A 17977-nucleotide genomic window follows, 5' to 3' on the forward strand; every position below is an offset into this window, starting at 1 on the left:
CCCCCGGCTGGGTCGCCTGGGCGAGGGTGTATGATGTTGAGAGACCCGAAACACCCAGTGACCCCAGGGTACATCACTGAAGATGTGTCTGAGTTGCACCAAAAGTGTTTGTGAAAACCACAGGGATCTACCCTTTACTGTTAAATGTGTCTGGGATTTTGTGTTTAACCACTTTAATGCCCCAAATTTTTTATCTATCAATGCAGTAACTACTTGCTATAGATGTTGTGCAGTCACGTTACCTTCAGAGCTGAAGCTGCCATTTTGGAGGGCAAAAGAGGTGCTGGATCTATTCACTCAGTGTACAAATGCCACAGATCACATCTGTATGTGACCTGTGACAATTTGTGAAAGTGTATCAGATCTGCACAGATCTAATCACATATATCAGATCTGATAGATGTGATTAGATCTGTGCAGTCACAGATGTGATCACATCTAGCAGATCTGATTGCATCTGTGACATTTCACGTCATGTACAAAGCTGTAATTAACAGCTGAACTACGTGTTAAAACGTTGTTGTGCACACACACACACAGACATTCAGATTGAAATTCCCACAGACTCTCTCAAAGTAAAATAAACATTTTGCTTTCATTGAAAGCTCCATTGAAAGGAACATAAAGCAAAAGATAAAAAAATGAACATTCACTCATGCGTTGAGCACGCACGCGATCACCAGCCAATTGATTAAAGGTCCACTGGTGGAAATGGTCCACATCCATGTACATGGCAGCAGTAAACCAGCATCCTGTGACACAAATAGCATGTCACCACAATTAGGTTCGACAGACTCTGAAAAAGTTAAGTGTTTTGGGGTTAAGTGTGTCGTCTCCTCTTTCAATCTGAGCCATCACTTTCAAAGAAAAGCTTCGGAGCTTCATTATCGGACATAACTGCATTCGTTTTGCTCTGTCTGTCAGCCATTGGGATGTTTTTGTTTTGCTAATATGTACGTCACACACTGAGAACTGCCGAGTGACACGTTTTTCGGAAATGCACCTGTTAACTCGCTCAGGGAGAACAATAAAAAACATCATGTTGTGTGTTGGGGGGTTTGGCTGGATGTTTTTGTGTTGTTTTCTTTTCTTTGCTCTCCAGGTGGTATGCAAACTGGTTTTTGTCTGTGGAGAAGGTGCTGGCAGAAGAATCCTTCACCCTCATCAACATTATTGGCTGCACTTGTGGAGGATGTTCATGTGCAGGCCTAATGACTCGCAGCACCTGTGGATGATGCTCACGTGCAGACTTAAAGACTTTCAGCTGAAGCGGATAATGAGATGGCGTTCTGCATTTAAGCCATTAGTGATTCAAGCAGAATTGCCGGGAACTCGACCTTGTGACGTTCGTTTGTGAGATGCTGAGGACCGCGCCTGGGTTTGACACATCGTGCCTGTGAAGGAGGACGGGTGAGGGACACATGCTGTCAGCACACATCAGAGGTGATTGATTGTCTGAATAAGTGTTAATAGTAATTTGGTATTTTGTTACGCAGTATATTTGAACATTGATGAGAATTGTGCAGCTCGCTTCTCACGGCTGTGGCGTGCGGACTGATGATCCTCCACCTGTTGTGAGAAGCTGCTCATTTACATAAAGCTTAAATTCAGACCTGAATGTGTTGCTGATAGTGTGTGCCTTTGAGGGATATTAGTTGTAGCTGTTGACTTACCTCACCTCTTCTATCCTTCACAGAGTCAGTTTGTCGTGTCCACCTGGGGGGTGTTTGGCGGTGAACTTGAGTCCAGAAGCGCCGGGCTTCGATCCCTTTTGGCGCTGGAGAGCGCGCCATCCTTCACTCCGCCAGACAAACCATATTTTATGTTGTACACAATTATTGCACAAGAGGGGAAAAATAAAATTGTTTTGTTTTTGGAACCGCTTTCTGGTTATTTAGCGCTGGGTTCAGTCAGACGCAGGTCCGCTCCTCAACCCGCGCCGGCACATAACAGTAGTTCCCGGCCATTCTAAAATGGACCCAGCGGCAGAAGCAGTTCCATTTGCCGAAAGAGTTCAAGAATACTTGGAGAAAATATGGGAGCAATTACAGTATCTCGCAAACCTAATTAAACAAATAGATGCCTGCATTACGGAGCTTGCAGCGCACGCCGTTCTGCTTTCTGCTCCTCCGGCTGCGGCACTATCGATACCGGTGCAGATAACTCCGTCACCCAGAGATTCGGCTTCCTTCTCTTCTGATGGTAGCCGTGTCTCATATGTGACAAATTTGCTCCGAGGTGACGCCTTAGCTTGGGTCACTGCGTTGTGGAGTAATGACTCTCCATTGTTAGGATCCTTAAGGATATCTTCAGGTGTTCTTGGACAGGCATAATAATGGAAAAAAAAAAAAAAAAGAAACATAATTAGTTATTTGGGCTGTTTTTGTTTTTTTGTAAGGGGTTATAAATTGTTTGGGTGTTTAGAGGCGGTTCTTGTGGAGTGAACGACTGGCGGTTCGGAGCTCGGCTGGACTCAGCCAATCGTTGGTTTTTATTAGTTGAACTTAGGTATTTTCTCTTTGGGATTGGGTCGTTTTGTTTTGTTGTTTTTTATTTCCCTGCTTCCCTAACCCCAACCTCACTTGCCCTAAGACCGTTTGTCTTGTGGGTTGTGGGGTGGTGCAGGTTGGTCACGTTGAGTGTTTCTCAGAAGACCTCTGCACCTAGGGGGGGGGTTGTCAGGGGCGTTTTTTTGGGTTTTGGTTAGGGCCCGGTTCCACTCCAGCCTCGGTGGGCTTTTGACCGTTCGTCATTGGTGTTACCGGGGTGTGGTGCAGCGGGAACATACCTCAGTCGGAGGGGTGGGCCGATCTGTTGCCGTTCGCCATTTCGGTAGTTCCGCCCCTCCCGATAGGCTGGTGGTATGGTCAGGTAGGGGCACCGGACGTATTTCCGGTTTTCCGCTGCGCTTCGGGATTGGGATCGGGTTAGTTTTTCCTGTTTCCTTTCCCGGCTTAGTAATTTTGTGCCGTTCGCACAAAATGGAGCTAACGACTGGCTCTGGGAGTGATCTGGGGTCTTTCGGGGTGCTGGAGGAGGTAACAGGGTTTTCCAGTTGTTTTATTTGCCCCCGGGGTGTTTTAATGAAGTCCGCCGGGGGTTGGATTTTTGTGTTTTTATGCTTCCTTCCAGGTTCCACCTCCAGGGTTGATGGGACGGTCCTCTGGGGGGGGGGGGGGAATTGATTGTGGGGCCGACTCACCAAGTGTGGCCGGGTCTGGGGTTCCTGGGTTGTGGGGAGGGGGCCTCCTGGGGTTGATGGTACGGTCCTCTGGGGGGCGCTGCTCCTCCATGTAAACCTGGGGACCTCTGTGGGATTCCGGTTTTGGTTGTCTCTCCTAGAACTGGCGGTAAAGGTCTTCTGGGGGGGGGGGGTTGGGCTCTGCATATCGTTCTGGGGGGGTTGGTTGTTATTTTTCTTTGTGAATTTGTGTTTGTATTGTGTTGTTGGGGCTGTGTTGGGTTTTTGCATTTGGGAGTTTTTCTTTTCTTCCCGGGGTTGGATGGGACGGTCCCCTGGGGAGGTTTTGGGTGGGTTTGGTGTTTTTCTTGTATGTTGGGTTGTATATGGGACTTTTTTGGGGTTTTGTTGATGCCAGCCGGCCTTCCAGCCGCGGTGCCCTGTCCTGCTGTCTGCTGTGGACCTTGGGAGCGTTACGCCGTCTGCTTGCTGTCATGGACCCCGGAGGGAGGTGCTGTTCTTGGGCCTGGTCTGTTCGGTCGCCGGGAGGCTTATTTAGCGCTGGGTTCAGTCAGACGCAGGTCCGCTCCTCAACCCGCGCCGGCACATAGCACTTCAGAGACCACAAATTTTGAGTGCATGTGAACAGAGAGACTTACAGTCATGAATACTTTGATGTTGTGTTGCTAAGTGGAACGTTAAAAAAAATGTTCGACATGTCCTTTAAAACTAAGGACTTTAGAAGTGCATTTTTAGACCTGCCCTTTCTGTTTACTGCAGTGTTGTCCAGCTGAGCTTTTTTTTTTGGCTCTTTTGCTGTTTGTTGTTCACCTCCAGTAGCACAAGCAAACCTTCACAGCAGAATAGCATTAATTCACTGACACATTTACAATATTACAAATTGAACATGTTTGCTGCAGCGCTCTGTGCAAACACATTCTCCACAGACCAAGTTCAAATAAAACCAGGAAGCAGATGTGGCCCCTCAACAAACAAGCCACTTCCACAGCTCACAGTTGTCTTAGCAGCTGTCTGTAAAATTTCCTCTAATAAATATTTGTTCATTCAACAGTTGTGAGCTGGAGATTCGCTGAGCCAACACACTACAGTCAGATGGTCAACAGTCTTTTTTTCATGCCAGGCAGCTGCTCATTTGCTCATCACATGGTTGTTTTTCTGCATATGTTGTCATGAAACCAGTGAGATGACAAGATTTCAGTGCTTCAAAGCTGACTGATTAAAGTTTGCAACCATATTATCAGGACTGATGCATTAAATTCAGCGGTCTTCATGAGCAAAACTGACACAATAGTCACTGTGTGCTTTTGTGCTTCACTGCATTTGCATCTTAAGAGTTAAGATTTAATTAAGATTTAAAACCAGGCTAATTTTTCCTATAGTGCACAACCTGCTACGTCAAAAGATGCCCACAAGCTGATAATTAGAAAAAACATTTTTTCCAACTACGATTCTTTGCATTCTGTTAAGTTTATCCTTTCAGTTGAGCAATATTACTAACCTATTACAAAAATCCAATGAGGGTACATTCCCTTGGGTTAAAATTAAATGTTAGAGCAGGAATTTCTGGTAAATTTCAAGAAAAACTTTGAAATGAATCAAATAAAAATTTGGGATGCCTGAGTAATTCAAGTGCAACATCTGCTTTTTTTACTCTCTGTGGTTCTTGAAATACAAGCAGCCACTTCACTATGGTTAAAGTTCAGAACAGGTATTATTTTATAGTAGTAAGTCCCTTTGGCTGCTGCCTTATTTTGACTCGGGGTTGCCACAGCACATCCAAGGTGGATTTGCATGTTGATTTGGCACACGTTTTACACCAGATGGCCTTACTGATGCAACACTACATTACATGGAGAAATGGGCAGGGGTGGGTTTTGAACTGGGATCCTTCCGCCCTGAAAACAAGTGTACTTAACTGCTTTGTCACCACCAATAATAACAATCAAATGAAAGTGCTTTACACTAACCATTACACATAAAATTATTGAAAAATCAAGATGTAATCACATTAAACAGATTGAAAGCATATATCCATAAAATGCATGGTAAAATAAATATATAAATAGATTAAAATATACCAGCTCAACTAGCACCACTCAGCCATATAGATTAATAATCACACAATTTAAACGGTTTTAATTCTCTATGTGTGCTTTCTTTTGTTGCAAAGTGAATATCAGAAACATATTTTCAGCATCACATCAGTCAGTAGTAACGGGTTAAAAACTCAACAGAAAAGCATTTTAACTTCATTTTATGCGCATAATTTATGTACACAGACTACAGGCATTAAGTAAATTAATTCAAGTATTTGAGTAAGATTCATTATTGGTGTGTCACTTTGCATTCCCATCCCTCTCATCAGGGATTGTGGCCGAGCAGTTTCTGAGCAGCACAGCCACTCAGCTGACGTACCACGGCTTATGTGAGCTCACATCCACTGTGCAGGAAGGAGAGCTGTGTGTCTTTTTCAGGAATAACCACTTCAGCACCATGATCAAGTATAAGGTAAGAAATACACCAAAATCATTGCACCTGAGAGAGGTACGACTGAGGTAATGGGATCACTGTGAACAGATTTCAAAAGGTAATGGCCAGATTTTGCCAAAATAGATTGGGGGATTGAGAAAAATATAGGTCTTTAAGGCATGTCTAAGAGGGTATTGTTCCTTGATTTTCCATATTTTAGTGATTCTAGTGTTGGTGGAGGTATACTTTCCTCAAGCCTGTTTACTGTTGTCCTTAGTTATATTTGGAGTATTGTGTATGTTAAGTGTGCACACTACAGCAACTTAAATAAAACTGCTTATTTTTTTACCTCCATTCAGTAGCACTAATCGAAAACCCATTTTCATTGACTTTTTGAGAAAAAATATGTTATGCATGTGACATTTGAATGATTGTTTTCTTAAAGTGAAGCCCACAGTAGTAAATCGAATGTCTGTTTCCATGTTGGTCATCACACAGATATGACCAAATTAGCTGGGTTTGGCCAACTAAGATGACTTGTTGGGTAGTCAGTGGTCAAGATTGTCAATAAATTAATAAGGTCAAATCTAAGCAGTGAAACTCCACATTGATTTTAATTTAAAAAGAAATCAGCTATAAACCTACAAATTGAAACATGGCTTGGCACCTTTGGCATGGTGCAAGTTAATTTGCAGAAATGGACTTTTGAGTACTCATACCTGTGCTGTGGCCTCTGAATCGCTTTCCTGGAAACAAATTTATCGTCTTCTCTGCAGTGGAAATGTGCACACTGTCTCTGTAAATTGAACATTGACACTATAAAAACACATTACTCAAACAGTTATTTGAAACAGCTTCTGTTAAATGTTTACCCTTAAATTGTAGGAACATCATGCTGTTTGATTTACCCAACTAATGTTGTGTACAAGAGATTATAGGCTATTATAACTGGTTATCGCAACCCTACAAATTAGTCTTCAGCCTGTTAAGTAGGCTGCTGTATCTTTGGTTGCTTCACCAAACTTGTTACTTGAGGCGATTCAGTAACCTGTGTGTGTGTGTGTGTGTGTGTGTGTGTGTGTGTGTGTGTGTGTGTGTGTGTGTGTGTGTGTGTGTGTGTGTGTGTGTGTGTGTGTGTGTGTGTGTGTGTGTGTGTGTGTGTGGGGGGGGGGGGGGGGGGGGGGGGGGGCATTACTATAGGCGTCACCCTGTGTCCATGAATCTTGTAACCCAAATTCTCTTAAACCGTTTTGGTGGATTTGAGTGAAGCACAGTGATAGCACAACATACGAAGCTGTGGATGAAGGAAACTAATAACTCATTGTGGTCTGACATCCTCAAGGGGAGGTCAGTGGAATTATTGGTTTAATTGTGCATCATATGATACTCACTTCATAAGATTAACTCCTAACTGGAACATAAATTTTACTGAAAGTTCACATAATAGTCACACACGATGTGAAGAAGTGCTTTAAGGGAAAATATTTCATTTTCAAGAAAAGATAATTGAGCTTTTCATTTTAACATATACGAGTACATTATGTTTGGCAATTACATGAACGAAGGTTGACCAGTTTGTTCACACATGCTTTTCAAAAAAGATTTATTACCATGGATGTGTATATATATATATATATATATATATATATATATATATATATATATATATATATATATATATATATATATATATATATACACATACATATATATTTGGGGGGGGTTGCTTAAGAGTTATGTTTTGTAGAGGACATTGAAAGTTGATGGTCAGGTGTATTTATCAAAATGGCCAGAAAATAGCATTGCTGTGTCACCAAGTACCTTTAGAAAAAGAAGCTCAGAAGGACATTCTTGTTGTTACTGTTGTAACATCAAGGGGTGATGGTTTAACTATGTTAACAGTGTCATTGGGGGCAGCTGAATTTCAGGGGCAGTGAAAGCCTGGAAGATGACCCAAAGTCTGGACAGTGTGCACCTGTGTCTGATTAACTTATTACAATGTGTTTGTCACATGGTGATGGATGGACAGTAGGTGATTGGTATCAGTGAGATAGCTAACTATGTTGGAAGCTCCCAGGAGAATGTTAATAACATTTTACATGCAGAATGTGGTATGTCAAAGGTTTGTACTCTGTGGGTGCAGCATCTGCTGACCCCTGATCAATTGTGCATCCTGATCAATAGTGTACTATGTTCATTATGTCAAAGGGGAAAAGTAACACATGTTGAAACACATGCAGCTAATTTCGTTAAATGTTTCCTAATCCTGGATAAGTGCTGGGTAATTCATTGTGAGCCAGAGCTACATCATCCATGCAGTGGAAGCACATGTCCTCTTGCAATCCAAAGGGTGTCAGTTTGTCTCCTGGGAAGGTGATGGTCTCAGTTTTCACATTGCAATCACAGATGGCCTTCAAAAGAGCCAAACTATAAACAACTGGCCCATCTGCACTTCTTGAAAAATAACCACCGATCTGCCGCAGCCAGATGAAACATCAGCATCCCCTTGTGCAGCAGTGCTGGATCATCCACACAGAAACATGCCACATGCCCAAAATGTCACAGCTGACATTCCCTCACAATGCAAATAAAACTCCTCATCTAGCCTCCAAGTAGCCGTTTGTTTGACACCAGCTCATTCCAGTGGTAGCCTGAATGGGAACCTGTTGAAAAATAGCCAGCTCAGTTTTAACTCCCCCATCACATCATAGTTAGCCTATGAACTTTTCAGCCAACCCTGGTACAACATTATGACCTTCTAAAAGTCCTCGTTCAGAATGTACCTCCAGGTCGCATATAGCTCCTGCCCACAGTTGCCATTTCATATCACTGCAGCAGATACTTTACTTTTGAACCATCATTGCGGCTGTAAGAAAGGCTGTGTGTCATTCAGTCACACATATTTACATCCTTCATCAAAGCTTTTGAATAAAAACTGGTGAGATGGTTTGATTATTTTATTGTATCTGTGTTGGTGTTTCTCAGGGCCAGCTGTACCTCCTGGTTACAGACCAGGGTTTCCTGACTGAGGAGAAGGTTGTGTGGGAGAGTCTGCACAACGTTGATGGAGACGGCAATTTCTGTGATTCAGAGTTTCGGCTGCGACCTCCTTCTGATCCAGAGACCGTGTACCGCGGCCAGCAGGATCAGATAGATCAGGTCTGAGCACTGACGCAGGCCACGGCTGGTAGAACCAGCATTCTCACATTGTGGATCAGTTGAGGACATGACTTTTGTAGAATTCAGTGCATGATATAAAACCTGTCATATGATTAGATATACTGCTTTTTGAATTATACAGCCACTGCGGAAAAAACTAGACAAGAAAATTAAATGAAAAGAACAAAACACATGACTCCAGTAAAATTCCAAGTGTGCAGCAACCAAGGCTGAAAAACCTGTACAGGAAAGAACATTCCTCAATAATAGATGTGTTTTAGTTCCCTGTACCAGCTCATCAGACACACGAGAATTGCATGAGGGAATACAGGGGAACATTCCATTTTATTCTTCACAGGGCCTTCAAGCACTCTCCTTTATTAGCAACATAGGTTTGGTGAGGAAAATCAATGTATGTAATTTTCTGCAAACACAGTCAGTTCAGTTCACTTTGAGGAAATTTGAAATGAAGCAACTGGGGGAATGGGTTAATTGTTGATGCAAAATGCACAACATAGAGACTTTTAGATCATTAAAGCTGAAAGGAAGATTTGCTTTATGCCACAATGAAGATGACACATAAACACAGAATAGAGGGTTTGTATCTTATGAAGTCTTTCTGTCTTTGTGCACGGGCCTGTGTGTATCAGGACTATCTGATGGCACTATCACTGCAGCAGGAACAGCAAAGCCAGGACCTCCAGTGGGAGCAGCTGCCAGAGGGCATCAGTGACCTGGAGTTAGCCAAGAAACTTCAGGAGGAGGAAGACCGACGCGCCTCCCAGTACTACCAGGAGCAGGAGCAGGCAGCGGCTGCAGCAGCAGGACAGGTTCAGGTGAGGAAGGACGGGTGGAAAAGAGGAAAAGTACAACCTCAACTAAGTGCTTAGGGGGTGAGGGTTGTACAACTAATATTCTATATTTTGGAATAATAGTTCTGTAACCCTTCCTGAATTTACAAAAAATGAATGTTTATGAGTTCAGTGGTACAAATATTTCATGAGGTGAAAGCTGGAACAAACCATTCAATGAGCCTCGTTGAATGGTATGTGCCGAAAAAGTGCTGATGTCCACCTCTTCCGCAATTTCTCAGATAATCACACCACGGTCCCACATCTCGACAGCGTTCACTTTGGAAATGATCTGGTCATTTCAGCATGTTGATGGCCGACCGGAGCGCGGCGCGCTCTCCATCATTGTGCGGACGTCTTTAAACCGGTTGTACCGCTCCTTAATCTGTGTGATGCCCAGAGGATCGTCACCGAAAGCCGTCTGAATAATCCAAATGGTTTCCACCTGGCTGTCGCCCAGTTTCTGGCAAAATTTGATGAAGTCGCGCTGCTCCAGTCGTTCCGCCATTTCCTTGCAAAGAAAAAACGACGAGCGACTACACCCATCCTCACACAAAGGCTGCTTACAAGCAAATGACGCAACCGACAAGCGTGAAAAAAGCACGCATGCGCACGAAGGTTCAAGGTTGGCTCATGCAAGCACACGTGATTCAAATCTATCAGGGTTTTGAAAAAAATAAAAAGGTCCGATACTTTTCTAACAGACCTCGTATTCGTTCCATTGAAAGAATATAAAAACATTCATTATTTGTTTTATATAACAGCTAAAATAGATCCTTGTCATTTGATATATTAATTTATAAACAACAGAAAAGGAACTTACATTTTGGTGTGGTACTGCCCTGACTTTGTGTACTTCCAAAAAAAAATTATTGTGTACTTCCTCACTCCAGCGAAAGGTCACATCAAAAATTTGTCCAGCTTTGGTGCGTCACTGCTGCTCTGACATCAACAATCCAACACAAACTTTAAATACAAGTTCAAAAATAATTCTGCCGATGTCGTCCGTGATGCTGTGCACCAACTTTGTGTACTTCCAAAAAAAAAAAAAAAAAAAAAAAGACTGTGTACATCCTCAGTGCAGAGAAAAAAAAAATTACGGCAGAAATTAGTGCAGCTTTTCATTCTAACGTCTTCCTAACAGCTCTTCATGCCTCCAGACGGCTTACAGTGCAGTGGATGTCTTACGTGAGTGTGTGTGTGTGTGTGTGTGCATGCGTTGCATGTGTGCTTGTGCGTGCAGAGTGCAATGGTACCAAACGTATGGAACCAAATTTCCACGCTAAATGGAACCAAATTGCACTCTAAATGCAATGCAACACAAATGGGACATCACGTGACATACAAAGCACCAATCAAATGACAAGGATCCACTCAGCTGTTATATAATAGAAAATTATTTGTCAGAATTGAAAAGTAAAGTGGGATGTTTATGAGAGTAAGTCCCTTCAGTTGCTCCCTCGTTTTTCCACTCAGGGTCGCCACAGATCTGCATGTTGCTTTGGTACAAGTTTTACGCCAGATTCCCTTCCTGACGCAGTTCCACATAACATGGGGAAAGGCAGGTGTGGGGTTTGAACCGGGAACCTTCCACACTGAAACCAAGCGCACTAACCTCTTGGGTACCACCCCCACAGTCACAGTAACCAACAAAATGGCCATTGAAGCATCTGAAGCATTCCCGGTGTCGCCGACCAAACGGGCCCCCTAAAAATTGGTCCCCCCGATGACGCGGTTCACGGATTAACACCTCATTTCTGCTTCAAACTGCACTGCAGTCATCATCTATCTCAGCAACAGATGTCTGAAGCTTTAGTACAACAATCATTTCCACATAAATTCAGCATTATTTCATCATAAAAGGTGGCAGAAGCGCCGCGGCTAAACAAGCTGCTAGCTGATGTGTTTACTGCGCATCGGACATTTCAGAGCGTCACGGAATTTTGCCTTGTTTCTGCTTAAAACTGACTTTAGAATGATGTAAGAGGTTTTACCTTTATCATGCGGAGATGCAAAAGGCGGACCGTTTGGTCTGCGACACCAGTACTGCGTAAAGTATTTATATCTCCAAGCATTAAACAGTGACATCTGGTGAATGAAAAAAATGATTGCAGGCATCAGTATAACTAGACCAAGTTAGTCAGAACTTACATCTTTATCAGATCCTTTTTCTTGCCTTTTAAATGTGCAGTTCTGCACTTTAACCATCTTTTTAGTTCCGCTACTGTTGCTGCCTCTAATGGTGAGTTAATAACAGCTCCAAGTACATCTTCTGGTTCCAAAATTGGTTTAAATGTACAGCACCTCTCTTTGTTTACATCCATGGATGCCGGCTATAGGCATACAGACTATCCCATGATAGGTTGCGCGAGGGCTACTTCAAGACATGTGCACTGACACATGCAGTGCCCCTATACTTTTTCTCCTTAGCCCTGTTAAGACGATTCTGACATTGTCTCTGAATCAGGAGTGGCTTGACACTAGGAATGCTTTGCTTGTAGTCCATTTCCTGGACACCACTGTACGTGGTGGCTCTTGATGCTCTGGCTCCAGCCTCAGTCAACTCCTTATGAAGCTCCCAAAGGTCTTGAATCAGCTTTGCTTGACAGTCTTCTCAAGGTTGCAGTCATCCCTGTTGAGTCAACCCTTTCAGCAGTGACCTTCTGTGACTTAAATATTGTAATGTTTTGAGTCTTTTCTTAACTATAGGCCGTAATTATCAAAATAAAATTTTAAAAATGTTTGCAACATTTTAGGTTATATGTAATGAGTCTAGAATATATCGCATTTTCACTTTCTGAAATATCTGACAAAAATAATGAACATTTTCATGATTATAATTTTTTTATTTGATGCACCCGTTTGTCACTCAACCACCAGTGACAAAACCTTTTCTCATAACTGACACCCGATGTGTCTCTCACATGTGTCCTGGGAAAATGGTACAAGCCTTGAAAGAGGGCTTCAGTGGAAACTGGAATCTGAATTTTACACAAGCTTCCAAGATTCAGCTGAAAACAGAGCTGAAGCTCACTACAACCAAAAAGCAAGTCTAGAAAATACAATGAAGTCGGTCTTGCGCTTGGGATCACAGTGGATGTGGTGGGAGATAAAGAGAGACCCGTGTATATTTTGTGTCTGAAAACTCAGGTAGTTGACACTATGGACCCAATGATTTAAGAATGCAGGCTAATTCCTTATTCAGAGAAATGTTTGTTTTTTTTAACGATATCTTGAATTTGTCTTATTCTGTGCACGCAGCAACGTGTAGTGGGCAGTGAAACACTGTCAAAATAAATTTCTGGCTATGCCCTTCTAACAATACATAATGCACTGTTTTACTGTTTTTTGTGTAACGTGGCAGTGTGTTGCCCGAGTGTGCAACGTAAAGTGACAGGATGAGATACAATTTACAGAGACATCCATGTGAATGAGTGGATTCAACACCATGGTGGAGAAGTACTCCACAAATTGTACTGAAATTCACCAAACTGGGGGTATAGGACAGCAGTGTTACAGATCTCAAGTTTAAGGTCAAATTGTGACCCCTGCCTACTCTTCAATAGCTGCCGCTCTGTGCAGGCTAGCATCCATTTTTGTGCAGGCCATGGTATACTGAGGCTGGATTGTAAATGTTGTTTCACCCTCTGTCTGGACTGGTGACAAAAACCTACGTGGCCTATGGACTATAAGGTTCGTGATTGGAACTCAAGTGTCACGGTGCAAGTTGTTTGATAAAAGCTTGTGGGATTTGGCTGCTTATACACTACCACCTGTTTGTGCAGCAGGGCCAGCAAGAGCCTGCAGAGGGAGTCGAGTCAGACAGAGGAGGCACGGGAGCAGCCGGAGCAGCAGCCGGAGCCACACCAAGTCCAGGAAAACAGTCCTGTACAGGGGAGCGTAAAGCCAAGAAAGAATCAAAGGATAAAGACAAATGTGTAATTTTGTAACATACAGCATGTGTGTGTATGTTTGTATGTGCGCGCACGCCTGTGAGTGTTGTGCATTTGCTCGTCTGTGATGAAGGGGACAGCGTTTGTCTCGCTGTAGACTGAAAACAGACTTGACTTGAGGACAAACACGGGGAGGAGTGACATGACAAGACTCCCAGGATTTGCTGTTCCCAAACCACTGGTGCCTGCCCTTCTCTGTCCTCAACAAAACCTGAACATCAGAGGAAGGGACACAACAACAACAACAACAACTACCCCATATCTTTAATAGAGTCGGCCAAACTTTGTTACAAGTCACATAGTGCACTATATTTGTGGTTTGTTTGGGGTGGTATGTTTTCTAGAAAAAGACGCAGTCTGAAGAAACAAAATGTCACCCTGTCGTCAAAACATTTTTGTTTTTCTTTATTGCAGTTTATAAGCTTTTTGTACTTGTCAATATTTACACAGAACCACACTTTTTTTAAGTTAGCCATAGATTCCAAGAGTTGTTTTTGTTTTCTTTTTTTATGTGTGTACAGTATGTACCTGTACCTGTGCAACAGAAAGGTTTTCTGGGAGGTTCCTTTTTTTTTCCTTTTACCTGAAAGGCATTCTTCCCCCCAACCCTCAGCATATCACTTCATGAAAAATTAATGCAACACTATTTGTGTTCTCTTTGAAAAACGATGTTCTAAAGGGTTCCTTAATGCCAGATGCTGAACACTGTAGCTACGTGACAGCAGTTTGCCATGTTCAGATTTGCCTTACAGATTATGGCAGGGCTGTTTGAATGTCTACTCATTTGCACAGTACTTGTGCTCTGTGAAGGTGTGCACACCTCATTTGCAGAGCATCGCCCATGTAAGCGGTTTAAATTGAAAAGTAGCCAGATGTTTTTTGCCGTGTGTGACATTTAATCAGCTTTATGGCACTATTCTTCATGTCAACAACTCAGTCCAGCAGGACAGTGTTGCATTTCAGTCTGATGTTTCTCTGAGAGAGAAGTCCATGATGGAGGATTTGGATTAGAGCCCTACCTGTTTATAAAGGACTGTAGCTTCACGCGTTGTCCATGCTGGGTTCTTGATGGAGTTACAGTTTAAGTGACAAACTGTTCCCCTCGGAACGTGAAAATGTGCTATTATTTTTCATAAACCTGAATCCAAGTCTGTAATCTGTGATGTGAAGACCTACAAGAGCACTGGAAGAACAAGTTCAATTCACTTGATTCTTCTGAACATAGAAAACATTTTGGTTTGAGATCACAACACCAATGTGAGAAGATGGTTTAGAATGTCAGGTTTTATTTCCTGATATTTATATTGGGAATGTGTTGCAGAGATGGTGGCCAAGCGGTCAAATGTACTTGTTTCTAGTGTGGAAGGTTTCTGGTTCAAAATCTGCCCATTCTCCATGTAATATGGAGTTGTGTCAGGAAGGGCATCTGGTGTAGAACTTGTGCCAAATCAACATGCAGCTCCACCTTGGATCTGCTGTGGCAAGCTGGCATGAAATGCAAGGGAGCACCCAAAGGGACTTATGTACGTTCTCTTTTTTTTTTTTTTTCTTACATTGGGATTCTGATGAGAACGTTTAATAACGTAGCAGCTTTTGTGTCACACCACTCATTTTTTGTTTAAATTATTGGCACATATGAATCATAAATGACCCGTACGATTTGGTTCAATGCAACAACTGCATCAAGCCTGAGACTGTCATCACCAACCACCATCAAGTTGGTTTCTTCTTTTACAGGAGCCTCAATTATTTTTGATGAGTCTAAACTAGGTTCAGGTGTGGTGACTGATTTGGTATTCTGGAATCTTCTACTTTTCTCTCTCTAAAGTCCTTTGTTGAGTTGGTGGGGAGTTTTAGGGTGTTGTGTTGCTGTATGATTTATTCAGATACATTTCTCTACACGTCAGATTAAATATTCCCGCAGACTTCTGATTTCATTCTGCTGCTGCCATGCTGAGTAACAGCATTGATAAGGATCAGTGCACCCGGACGCCCAAGTCCTGACTTGGTTCATACTCTCAATGTCTTGTATGAGTGCTGGATTGTGATGCCTTCACCTTGGCCCTGTGGAGGTCAGTGGTTGTTCTTACTGTTGTTTTGGGGTTTTATTTATAGCTCTCACAATGTTTCTGCCATCAGCTATTGTTTCTTCCTTTGCCAGCCATTTGATGTCTTGCCCAGTAAACGCTGTGGTTTCTGTCTTTTTCGGGACATTCCAGATAGTTTTGGCTGTGCCCAGAGTAGACACAGAGATAACTAACACTTCACCAATCTGACAGGACACACCAGGATGATGAGACATATCTTTTGTTCACCTAAAAAACTGGACAGTCTGATACAAAAGGTGCTACATTCTGGCATTTCATACATTCAGATTTAAATGTGAGGAAATAAAAGCAATTTTAAAGTCTTGTCATACTTATCTTTTGAACCCAAATCTATTCTGTGTCTCCTAAATTCAGATGACTTGGCCTTGTTGTTCCAATACTTTTAGAGGGGACTGTACTTGTTTTAGGGTCACTGTCAGTCTCACTCGCCTTTTCTAGCCTCTTATGAACGTTGTGCAATGAAAGGGAAATTTCATCACTTACTCATGGACTTTCAGGGTTACAGAAAATGTTCGTTCCTGGTGTAGCTGTGTTGGAGCGTAGTGCGTTCTTCAAATTTAAATTACGCTCTTTCAGTGTGTACATTTCAATGCAGCATTAAACTTAGAGAAACATGATGTACATAGTTATGTAATGCATCCTTTCTTGGTTTGTGCCATTATCTTACCACAGGACTGCCTCCTGAGATAACTTTTCTATCAGTACATTCCAGTTGGATGCCTTTACTCAAGCCTCCTGTTGTTCGTCAGACTGAGGAAGACGTGTGTCATAGTCGGTCCTCGCAGCAGTACTAAAGCAGTTTCCATGTTACAATTTGATGACAAGGAATTTGATTTCATTGCCTGCACCCCCAGCTGTACTTTGTACATATTACGCCTTACATTTCAACATATTCTATATAGGGCAAAAGGAAACGGCTGTCCAAAATGAGACAATCCATACATTGGGGACAACAAAATCTCAGGCCTTTTCTGAAGGGATGTCTCGGTTGTCTTTCTAAAAGGGTTTGCTTTGTGTTGGCAGATTGTCGGCCATTATTTTGGTTGTATGTATGTGGTGTGGATGATCTAAATAGAATATCTTGACAGTTTGAAGGAAGCAGCATGACAGTGTTTAAGAAACTTACCACTGAACTGAGGATAATGAATTAAGCAGCTGTTCTTAACTTGGACTACCTAAAAATAAAAATCTCTGAAGACGGTTTGGAAATACTGTTAACTACATACACCCCCCACCCCCCATGTCAGTTAAAATTAAAACACACTTAGGAAGGACCATAAATGTTACTGTTAATAAGATGAAAATGGGGAGATGGGAAGCTTTTTTTATTTTATATTTTGTCTGTTTTCTTGACTGACATCAGTTGGGTTATTATCGGGACAGATTGTCTTGAGACTGCCCAGATTTACCCAGCTGTACCCATTAAGTGAACCTCATACAACATTCCAAGTGAAGATTAAATTTGAATTTTGACTTCTGGCAGTTTTATTGATTTGTAAGATTTTGTGTTGTGTAGTGTGTGAGTGCATGTGATGAGAAGAGGCACATATTTTACTATTATTTCACATTTTCCACTGTGCTTTGGCATGCCATTCATTACATTATTCCTGGAATTTTCTTTTTGTTGTTGTTGCCATTGTACTGATTGTTGCACCCCGTAGTTTCTACGATAAATCGATCAGAAGGATATTATGTCTTCAATGTCTCAAGCAATTAATTGTATACCTTGTGAAAGTGATGGTGGGGTAAATGCTGTAAAATTTGTGTTTTGACAAGATGAACGTGTTGTCATTGTAATTGGTTTTGCACTGTTCCATTGATATGCACTAACAGGAAAGCAACATACCTCATTTTATACAGAATGCAAATCGTGCAACAGTGCTATTGTTCTTTAAGTACAATATCAGAACATAATAATGGCCAAAGGAATGATCTTAATTGGTATGTGATGTTCTTGAGCCAACTGAATATTTGTTGATAAGCAAAAGGGTTTAAATTGAATGAGTACATTTGTTAAAAAAAAAACATACCACTTCAATAGAACTCCCTGCAGTTTGATGCACGGTGCATCCAGAAAGTATTCACAGCGCTCCACTTTTCCACATTTTATGTTACAGCCTCATTCTAAAATGGATGAAATTCCCCCCCCCCCCCCCCCCTCAAAATTCTACACACAATAACCCAATAATGGCAATGTGAAAAAGGTTTTTTTTTTTCCTCAAATTTATAAAAAAT

At 42.1% G+C, this 17977-nt stretch overlaps 1 protein-coding gene across 2 annotated transcripts in view; it reads left to right on the top strand.

The window, feature by feature from the left end:
• The window catches only part of mindy2 (MINDY lysine 48 deubiquitinase 2), a 65854-nt gene extending 48630 nt beyond the window's left edge, over positions 1-17224 (top strand). The window contains exons 6-9 of one of the 2 annotated variants that reach the window (XM_034190101.1): positions 5568-5710; positions 8657-8830; positions 9481-9666; positions 13467-17224. In XM_034190101.1, coding sequence (XP_034045992.1) covers positions 5568-5710; positions 8657-8830; positions 9481-9666; positions 13467-13631 — 668 coding nt within the window. In that variant the 3' untranslated portion in view covers positions 13632-17224. The remainder of the gene's footprint in view (positions 1-5567; positions 5711-8656; positions 8831-9480; positions 9667-13466) is intronic. The other variant, XM_034190109.1, reaches the window with a different exon arrangement.
• The last annotated feature ends 753 nt before the right edge of the window (positions 17225-17977 follow it).

This window comes from Thalassophryne amazonica, chromosome 2 (assembly GCF_902500255.1).
Source record: "Thalassophryne amazonica chromosome 2, fThaAma1.1, whole genome shotgun sequence".
NCBI classification, from domain to species: Eukaryota; Metazoa; Chordata; class Actinopteri; order Batrachoidiformes; family Batrachoididae; genus Thalassophryne; species Thalassophryne amazonica.